At 36.4% G+C, this 11,394-nt stretch overlaps 1 protein-coding gene across 1 annotated transcript in view; it reads right to left on the reverse strand.

The window, feature by feature from the left end:
- Synj (synaptojanin) overlaps positions 1-3,563 on the reverse strand; it is a 392,031-nt gene extending 388,468 nt beyond the window's left edge. The window contains exon 1 of the mRNA XM_068387313.1: positions 3,395-3,563. Coding sequence (XP_068243414.1) covers positions 3,395-3,518 — 124 coding nt within the window. The 5' untranslated portion in view covers positions 3,519-3,563. The remainder of the gene's footprint in view (positions 1-3,394) is intronic.
- Positions 3,564-11,394: the final 7,831 nt, after the last annotated feature.

Here is an 11,394-nt window from a genome sequence, read left to right on the forward strand (position 1 = left end):
GGCAGAGGTTTGACCTAACTCGTCAGAAGCCTCTGCCACAACAACGTCGACGATAGACAGAGGGTCAACCTCTGCTATGGCCGGCGACTGTTTGACAGCAGCCCCCAACCTGATTATGTCAAACAGGGCTTCCTTGGAGGGCAAACCCTGAAGCCCCAAGGAAGCCCAAAGCTGCAATAAATCATCATTAGACACATCAGCAGAAATAACCTCGCCCCGGGGGAGGAGGAGGAGCTGCCTCGCTATGGGAGGCAACGCCCTCTCCCGCACCAAGAGGTTGGCGAACACAAGTACGGCCTACGCTACCACTCGACGGCCTCTCGGAAGAGACCGATCGAGTGGGAGCTTCGGAGGAGGTTTGGGCTACGGAAGAAGAGTCCTTGGGATTTTCTCTCTTCAAGGAAACCCTCTAATGAGAAATATCCCGTTTAGACTTCTTCTTTTGGCGCCGTGAAAACCTCTCCCACTGGGAGATAGACCACTCCCTACACTCACCGCACACTTTATTTCTGTCACACCGTTGACCCCTACAAAAAGGACACAAGGTGTGAGGGTCCGTGTCGACCGCCGACATGTAAGTACCACTGATGACTACAAGCAAGATCTATAGAATACCAGGTCTACCCATCAGCGACCCAAACTGTGTCCTCTACTGCGCAGACTAGCCATGCGGTGATTGATAACGTCACACCGGACCACGGTCTGATTTAACAGCCTTTGTTTACCGGTATATACTATTTTACAATTTGCTTGCAAGGAAGCTGGTGTTCAGTATTCTACTCTTTTCCTCCATTTCTACATTAAATAGTTGGGTTAGTATGTTGGATATCGAACCATAAATTTTAAAGACCGTTATCAAATTATTTATGCACAAATCAGAAATAATTCTGAGAGTGTTTCCATCTAATCATTTGACGAATGTAGCTTTGCCTAAGAATGTAGTTATGACAAGGCTTCAAATACTCTTTATGCTCTAAAAATTATACTATCATTGAGGTAGAATCAGACAATTTTCCTGTAGCGTTTATATTCAACGACCTAGGTCCTACCAACGTTAGGTTATGGAAATCTTTATGCATAAGAGTGCATAATTCAATGATTGGAAATCCGCATCTCTGATCACGTTATTTGTGTCTTTGCTGATGCTCAACATCTCATAAGACTAATAAGAAACAATTTCTTTGATAATGGCTTTCAGCAAAGTGACAGTGATTTTGTCAACTGCTGTTCAGTATGAGAACTTCTAAAGCAAAAGCGATCTGAAAACATCATTTAAACTTGGAGAAACCTAAATGTCCATTTAAACTTGGAGAAACATATAAATGTCAGTGCCTTTCAGTGTATGAATGTAAAATTAGCTATACAATTGATATAAGAAACAATTTCAAAATCGCTTAAATACTTTTGTAGAAAAGGATTATTTTCATATAAACACTGGGAAGAAATAAGTCAATTCATTTCTGGAGTTCCACGCGATACAAAGATGTCAGAAATTAATGCGGGTTGAACTTACAAAATCAGGATGAAATTATCAAATGCGTGACACCCAGTAAAATCATTGAAGGTAAATGGAAATAATTGTCTTTATTCATTCCAAATAGGATTGGCAAATTCTTGTGAATCTGTGCCAAAATTGTTAGAAGTGGTAAAAATTATATTTAATATATCATGTTTATTGACTTTCAGAATGAATCATGATGGACTCGAATATTTCCTTACCTTTTTGTGACAAATAGAATTTAGTATCCAGCATTAAATACAGTTAAACATGGTGTTAAATCTCATCTATTAGAGAAGAACAGTTACCTTATAAGGTCAAAATATAATACAGATCCGAATTGCAAAATAAATAACGTAACAGCTGGAACCTTTTCTTTTCCTAATAATGAAACACTCTCTCCCAAGATAAAGATGACAAATTACTATAACATGAACTAAGGCTATCTGCGCTGATATTTTGTTTGCCCAATGAATGCGATGGTGAAGGAAATGGTGTTACAGAAAGTGTACGGGAAGTTGGTAATTGAGCACCTGGATGATGCAACATAGAAAGCAGGTCTAGACTATTTCGCCAACTAACATGGGAACAGAGTAGTAAAAAATTGGCATGAGATACTTCAAATTTAATGGGATTACCAATTTGTTTAGTCACTTATTTTGTTCGTTGTCGAATTTTCTTAGAATAATAATATTAATTAAAAGAAATAACCTCCGCAAGGAAAATAATCTTTTAAAGTTAAAATCTTGTAAAATGTAATAATCATGATTACTTACTTTTTTAGTATATTTGTACAACCATATTTGAATAGATATTTTTAAAATTTTGTTTTGTCATTAGTAAAAGATTAGTGTAAAAATATCTAAATATGCATACACGTTGCTTATTTGTACACTTGGTGAAACAATATTTCCTTAAAGGATTTGAATAATATTTGTTCTTTCCTGATAAGCGACTTTTTAAATCATTTTCCTTAAAAAGCTTCTCACAGGAGGTATTTTGTAACAAAATCTAGTCCTCAAAATATCTTATAATATTCGTTTATCTGAAATAGAAATGCTATTTTCAACGAATAATGAAGAATACTGTACTTTTGCAAAGCAATCTAAGAGTAGTTTGTAGCGCTACGGCCAAGCGTCCTAATTTGCTTATTATCGCTCCGACTGTTATCTTGTATAGAATAAAAACGTTTGGAAATGGTCTACGGATCTTAAATATGTTGTGTAAGGGGGGCGTCCGGTCCGGGGGGGCGCAGCCCCCCTGGGTAAGGACACGGCTTTTAGCATAGGTTAGGTGGGTTTTTTAAGTTAGCTTCTCCCGTCGTACTCGTAGGTAAGGAAACTGTTGTGTAAGAGAGGGGGGGGTCCGGGGTAAGGATACGGCTTTTAGGATAGGTTAGGTGGGTTTTTTAAGTTAGCTTCTCCCGCCAAAATTGTTTTTAGAACGACGGCCACAGTTCAGAAAATTCCCGTTTTCTACTGGATCTGGCCGTCACCCTACAAAGGCTCCCAATCTAATGCTGAATGGTGCTCTTTCACCGGCCAATGGTGCTCAGTGACGTCACAAAACTTAGCCCTACATAACGCTTACTCTTCTCATCCCCGCTCACCTCCAATTTACCTGTGCCTGATGTCGAACTTTACCTACTTCCTAACCTAGCCTAGGAAGTGTCCAACTTGGTGGGGAGGGAACCGAGAACCTACCAAACATGTTTAAAATGTGCGGATGACTGGTAATGGTACATATAGGGCTAAATCCCCCAAAAACATAAATACACATCATAATTATGCAACAAATCACATTTGCCAGATGATTTCAAGTTTTGCTAAGGTGTCATCATAGTCGGCCCCTGTACACGGGAGTAAATTTGTTGTTCTCAAAGGGAAATAAACTTACACAGAGTAGCAACTGTCCCAGCCTGAAATAACAGACTGTTTTTTGTCTTCTTGTTCTCCAGTAACACGGCGAAGTCGGCATTTTGGTCAATCTTCTGATAGACTCTAAGATTTAAGGTGGCCATCGTCCTTGCACCATCGGAACTGTCAGTCAGTCAACAATGTCATCCGAATGCTTTCATAGAAATAGGAAATATTTCAATAGCTGATTTTTGTCATTCATTTGCTTCCACACCTGGTTTAAATCTATAAAAAACTTATTTCATAAATCCACATAAGAAATATATGACATAATTACCCTCCTAAATTACCAAAATATTCCCATAATCAAACCAAGTCAAAGCCATTAAATCCATTCAAACATAAAGTACGGCTGCGCGCAGACGGAATACTCTATACAAAGTCAATTATGTTGATACAATTATAACCAACTATGTAATTTTCATTACATAATTTGTAAGTTCTAGATTCTATTGGTTAATAAATTGATCTTAAAACTACATAATAACTTTAGCAAATCCAAAATTCTAATTTCTAGCTACTCAGGCAATGATCAATAGGCAACCTGCCTATTATTGATAAAGTAAACAAAACGGTAAGATGGTTTCAATTGTTCTTTTGTCTTACTGATTATAGTTATTTCTTTATCACGTAAACACCCATTTCATATCTTTATTTTTTTTATTCAATTAGCATCATTGTAGGTCATGTACTTCAACAAAGGTTGTGCCGTGAAAACATTTGTTTCAGGTCATAAGTTCTATTGATTATCAGGAACTAAGTTCATATAAACCTGTTTAGAATGTATCCTTTATCTCAAAAGTGTTATAATACATTATTCTTGAACAGCTATTAGTCACTTAGAAGATATAGAAGCTTTTCCAGAAAACCAGTCTGCTTAGAGAAAATTATACTTTACAGAGACAGCCATCCAGTTTGTTGTAAATGATATGCTGGAAATGATGTATGAAAACAAATGTGGTATTTTAATATTACAGTACTTGATCTTAGCGCTGTTTTGATAAAGTTGGGCATGAACTGCTACTAAACGATCTACGGTCCATCGGTATTGAATATCAAGCTTTTGAATAGGCCTACCTAAAAGACAACTTGGTTGACAGAAACTACCCGTGCAAATTGGAAACTCTTATTCATCATATGAACCATTAAACAGAGGGATGCCTCAAGGAACTGTACTGACCCCAATCACATTTTGTATGATTGTATCTACAAAGGGTTACAAAGGCATGGGGTGAAGTTCCAACTATTTTCAGATGGTGCACAATTTTACTTCTCTATAAATTATACAGATGATACTGCTAAAACTTTAACCCAAATTCTTGCTAGTGTCAGGGTAGCCTATAGATGACAATTAAAAGTCTAAGATTATTATTATTATTATTATTATTATTATTATTATTATTATTATTACTTGCTAAGCTACAACCCTAATTGGAAAAAGCAGAATGCTATAAGCCCAGGGGCTCCAACAGGGAAAATAGCCCAGTGAGGAAAGGAAACAAGGAAAAATTGAATATTTTAAGAACAGTAACGACATTAAAATAAATATTTCCTATATAAACTATAAAAACTTTAATAAAACAAGATGAAGAGAAATTAGATATAAAAGTGTGCCTGGGAACCCTAACCCAAAACAGTGGAACACCATGGTACAGAGGCTATGGCACTGCCCAAGACTAGAGAACAATGGTTTGATTTTGGAGTGTCCTTCGCCTAGAAGAGCCGCTTGCCATAGCTAAAGAGTCTCTTCTACCCTTAGCAAGAGGAAAGTAGCCACTGAACGATTACAGTGCAGTAGTTAACCCCTTGGGTGAAGAAGAATTGTTTGGTGATCTCAGTGTTGTCAGGTGTATGAGGAAAGAGGAGAATCTTTAAGAAATAGGCCAGACTATTCGGTGTATGTGTAGGCAAAGGGAAAGTGAACCGTAACCAGAGAGAAGGATCCAATGAAGTGCTGTCTGGCCAGTCATAGAACCCCATAACTCTCTAGCGGTAGTATCTCAACGGGTGGCTGGTGCCCCGGCCAACCTAATACCTGCTACTACCTTAAATGAAAATAAAATTGAGTTTATGATGGAAAGAAAAACAACCGACGAAACTATGGCCAAATTCAAAGAAACATAATTAACAATATCTAGTAAAGTTTGCGATTTTGGATTATCACTTAACTGTAACTTCTTTCAATGACCAAATAAATAATGTAGTAAAACTGTTGGATATCATCTTAGAAACATTGTTTTTATAAAGAAGTACCTGCAAAGAAGCTTGTAATAAACTATGTTTATTACCAGGAATGACTACTGCAACTCTATCTACCAAAAGAGCAACTTAAGAAATTACAAAACATAATAAAGAGAGGAGCAACTGATAAAAAAAAGTCTCCCACGAAGAGAAAAGATCACTTCTATACTAACTGATTTATACTAGCTGCCTATGTAAGCAAGAATTGGTTTAAAAAGTGTACAATAACCCATCAAGTTATCAGAACCAGACGTCCAAATATCTACGAGAATTGCTGCATATTGTGCGGCTAACGATTTCTGTTGATACGATAATAGTTACAACTTACAAATGGTTTTAAATTATTGGAACCAATATATATGTCTAATGTAGGTTCTAGAGCTTTCAAATATGAAGCCCCAAGATTATACAATAATTTCGCACTAGACATCCGAAAAACTAAAGATATTAAGGCTTTCAAGAAGAAAATTAAGACTTTCCTGTTTCCTAAGGGTTCAGCCATACCAAACGCGACGAGTGTGGAGGTTGCAAGGAAGAGGTTCCCGCAGCTATATGAAATGTAAGGTATCTTATGCGTAGGATCATACTGGGCAAGTGTGCAGCCATAAACCTCTGCTGCTGCCGCCAATCTATGAAACACGTTTTAAAAATTTTGTGCATCTTCACCAAATACCACGCCAATTCAATCACAACCAGCAAGTTAAAAAAAAAAAAAAGGGGGGGGGGGGGCTGTCGGAAAAAATTGATATAAAAGTCCCCAGAAGCTGACGCAATTTTAAGCTATTTTTCATGAATCTGAAACCATTTTCTCCTTATAATTGAATTGCATGTGTATTACGCATTAACAACATCCCGATGAAATATATAAAACATTTCACCAGAAATCTTTGCAATTACTTTTAACAGGACTATACATTCCCGGAAAACCCTATCAGTTGACTAACTCTGAGTTATATCTGTAATTACTGAATTTATTGGAATACCTGCATCCTTCTGTTTAACTATCAACCAAGAGTAATTCTCGACTCGTCGCATTTTAATTTGTCTCTTCACTTTTTCCATCTTGATTCATGTCAGATACACAATCTCTTAATTCTAGCTTATACATATTGAATTTTAACTCTCTGGGAGTATGAGAGAGAGAGAGAGAGAGAGAGAGAGAGAGAGAGAGAGAGAGAGAGAGAGAGAGAGAGAGAGAGAGAGAGAGAGAGATGATTTCAATCTTCCACATCTCTTTGACTACATCCTTCTTGTAGCAACTATTGAACAGAAGATGTTGATTATTGTTTTAGTTTTATCAAAGTTTGAAGGCTTTTGTAAATTCTAAGTATTATATCATAAACCATTTTAATTTCTTCATATTAGACATTCCTCCGAAGAAAAGGCTGGTTTTCATTTCTTTGACGATTTTCCTTTTTTTTCTTTTTTTTCTTATCTTCAGTAATATTTTCTATTGAAACAAGTTACCTCGCAAATTAAAACCTCAGCTTTGTTTGCAACATATATTACATTGAGAACCGGTAAACTTATTGAACAATTATAGAATTATGGAGTTTTCATGGCACGGAGATTTGTTAATCATACCACTCTTCGATATTACAAATGTTATTGAATAAAAAACCGTAGCAACCAAATTACATTGTAATCCCATTTTAATTTCCACTTTCAATAAATAGGATTTTTGCCTCAAATATTGAACAGAACAAAAGCTAACCAGTAAAACAGCCATTTCAGAGATTTCTGAGAATTGATCTTACTTCCTCGAAAATTTTATTGTCACCATATGTTCCAACGTATGGTTTAATCGCCTTTAAAAGATCATATCTGAGTAAATTCAGGAAAGTAAACAAAAACACTTAATTTAGCAACAGGAATATGCACACCAACAGATCCCGAATAAACATAGAAAACTGAATGATACTGATGTTTATATCTGACGTTGACACATACCTACTGTATCCCAAGGGAGGAGGGGACGGTAGAAATTTACTGCAGTATTAAATTGAAAATAATTTTTCTTTATCGATTGTATTAAGATTACAGGAATATTGGTCAATGCTTGCTTACCAGAATGCATGAAATATCACACGAGATTAGGCTGAAGATAAATAAAAAAAGACATATGATGAGAACGGAGTATGCAATGGAAGATGAAATATCATTGGAAGGAGAAAGGATTAATGAGGTAGAACAATTTATGTACTTAGGCACTATGATCTCCAATACAGGATCTTTAGAATTAGAGTTTAGTGAAAGACTGAAAAAAGCAAATTAGACAATGACTAGGTTAAGTAAAATTTGGAAATCAAATCACCTGAAATTACATATAGAAATCAGACTATATATCAGTTTAGTGGGATCGGTATTACTGTATGGACATGAGTCATGGTAGGACAATGAAACATTCTCCAATAGATATAGTAGTTTAGAGAACAAATCCCTCAGAAGGATATTGGGAGTTAAATGGCAGGAAAGGATTAGAAATGAAACAATAAGAGAGATTACTCGAGTACCATATGTGGATGAGATCATGATGAGGGGTAGATGGAGATGGTTTGGGCATGCTCTTCAATCCCACCAAACGTTCAGCTCGGCTACAAAAGGCAATAGACGAGTTGTAAGACCCAGGCCTACGTGGCTAAGGACTATGAAGCGCGAAGTGGGAGATGATGAATGGAAAAGTATTAAATTAAAAGCTCAAGATAGAGACAACTAGCGAAATCTAACCGTGGCCCTTTGTGTCAATGGGAATAGGAGATGATATATATATATATATATATATATATATATATATATACATATATATATATATATATATATATATATATATATATATATATATATATATATATGTACACAAACAAATATATACAGTATGTATATATATATATATATATATATATATATATATATATATATATATATATATATATATATATATATATATGTATATATATGTATGTATATATATATATATAGTTAATGAATATACGTACTTAAGGGCTCCAAGGAAAAATAGCCTGGTAAGGAAAGGAAATAAGGGGAAACAATAAAGTATGTGAAAAATGATAAATAATTAGAATAAGATATTTTAAGAACAGTGACAACATTAAAATGAATCTTTCATATAGATTATATAAAAAGAGACTTATGGCAGCCTGTACAACATAAAAACATCTGCTGCAATTTTGAAGTTTTTAAGTTCTACGGATTCAACTACCCGATTAGAAAGATAACTCCAAAAATTAGTTATAGCCTCCTGGTGAAGAAGGCCTGACTATTAGAATTACCTGCATGCCTAGTATTACGAAAAGTGTTGTAATGTCCAGGAAGATCTGAATGTAAAGGATGGCCTGAATTAAGAAAAATCTTAGGTAACATGCATAATGAACTAACTGAACGACGGTGCCAGAGATTAATACCTAGATCAAGAATAAGAAATTAATTCAACTGTAAGTTCCTGTCTAACAAATTTAGATGAGAATCAGCAGCTGAAGACCAGACAGGAGATCAATGCTCCGGACAAGGTAGAATGAAAAAAATAAATAACTTTTTCAGAATAGATTGATTGCCAAAAATCTTAAAAGACTATCGCAATAAGCCATTTTTTGTGCAATTGAAGAAGACCCAGAGCTAATGTGTTTCTCAAAAGTAAATTTGTAGTTGAGAATCACACCTAAAACTTTAAAAGTCATACAGAGCTTAAAAAGAAAAGAAAAAAAAAAAAAACATTATCAATGCTGAGATCCGGGTGTTGAGGAGCAACTGCTCTCGACCTACTTACAATCATACTTTGACTTTTGTTAGGATTCAACTTCATACCCCATAATTTGCACCATGCCCTAATTTCAGCCAGATCCCTAATAAGGGACTCAGCAACACCAGATCTACATTCAGAAGATGGAATTGATGCATAGAGAGTAGCATCATCTGCATATGCAACGACCTTGTTTTCTAGGCCAGACCACGTGCCATGTGTATATAGTATAAAAAGTAATGGGCCAAGAACACTACCCTGAGAAAAACCAGATATCGCATTCCTAAACTCACTATAGTGCCCATCAACAACAACCATTTGCGATCTATTACTTAGAAACTCAATAATAATGCTAAGAAAAGACTTACCCACTCCCAACTGTTTAAGTTTGAAAACAAAGGCCTCATGATTAACACTGTCAAAGGCAGCACTAAAATCAAGGCCTATCTTATGAACTTCCTGCCCACAATCAAGTGATTCTTGTACAGCATTGGAGATTGCGAGAAGGTTATCACAGGCTCAAAGGCCTTTACGAAAGCCAAATTGCAAACTAGGGAACAGATGATTGCCTCTTGCAAACCTATTAAGACGTTTTGCCGAAAAACGTCCAAAATATTTAGATAATATGGGAGTTATGGAAATTGGACGGTAATCAGTTGTACTTGAGTTACTACAAAAACATTTGCATAATGGAGTAAGATTACCGGTTCTCCAACAAGTGCTTCCTCGTCTTGCTAAGTTCTACAAAATAACAGATAACTTTAGAGCTAAGAAATCTGCAGGTTTCATAAAAAAATCTAAGGAAAATACAATTTGGGTCTACACCTCCATAAGCATCAAGGTCCATCAACAGAGCTTTAATTTCAAGACCGAAAAGCTAAATTAGTTAGTTTGGTCTCAGGAAATCAGGAATGAAAAAGATTAAATTTCTCATTACTCTGTTTACTATCAAACACATCAACCAAAAGGATTACCTTCTCTTTTGGGCAGTGAGTGACAGAGTCACCTGGTTAGGGTGAGGCCCCACCGAATTCGTCGCGTGCGTCCAACACGGCTAAGCGTTTTGTGCGTTTCGATCAACTGTCATAATTCAAAGACGAGTGGCCCCACACGGCGCATGTGCGTGGGTGACGTACCGGACCGCACGCGTGAGGAACAAAACATTTTGTTCTTAGCCGCAGTAGACGTGCGTCTCCGAGCAGAGTCAACATGAAGGAAGAATTAATTACCACGGTGTACCAGCGACAACCAATATGGGACCCCACACATCGCGATCATAAAGATCGGAGTGTGATCCAGAAATTGTGGATGGAGATTAGTTCAGAACTGGAAAATAATGATATCAGTAAGTATCTAATTTGCCCTTTATTAGAATATAATGATACATTTATAAGCAAGAACATTTTACTTTTCCATAGAATTAACTAGTCATGCATAAACTCTAGTATACTGGTATATAATGAATTAAAAAGTATGAATACTATATGGAAATTACAGCAAACAGTTTCGAGAACATTATATAGATCTATCAATCATACTGCCAGGCAACTTCTCCTGTTGGAGTACAGAAGTAATCAGCAAATTTATTCCTTATATTTTTGGCACACCCTTTGTAACGATTATTTCTCCTAGCATTACAAATGGAGCGTAGGTCTACTTCAGGACCATCTACTGTTCTTAAACACTTCTAATTTAGTTGACAGCAATGAGTCATAGTGCAAAAGTTCGCACGCTCCCTCCATAACGACTAGCGGTGCTGAACTGTTCGTCTTGTAACCGTCGCTCGTTGTCTGGTTGGGCCACACCCGCAAAAGACAGACATGCTTATACATGCACGAGGCTGCTTAGCTGTGTTGGACGCACACGACGGATTTGGTGGGGCCTTAGCCTAAAGGGAGGACCATTGCGTCTACACTGAAGAGTGCAGATTTAAAAGCAGCCCACCACTTATATTCCTGAGTTGTACCACAAAGGGTTTCTTT

Source organism: Palaemon carinicauda, chromosome 1, assembly GCF_036898095.1.
Source record: "Palaemon carinicauda isolate YSFRI2023 chromosome 1, ASM3689809v2, whole genome shotgun sequence".
Lineage (NCBI taxonomy): Eukaryota > Metazoa > Arthropoda > Malacostraca > Decapoda > Palaemonidae > Palaemon > Palaemon carinicauda.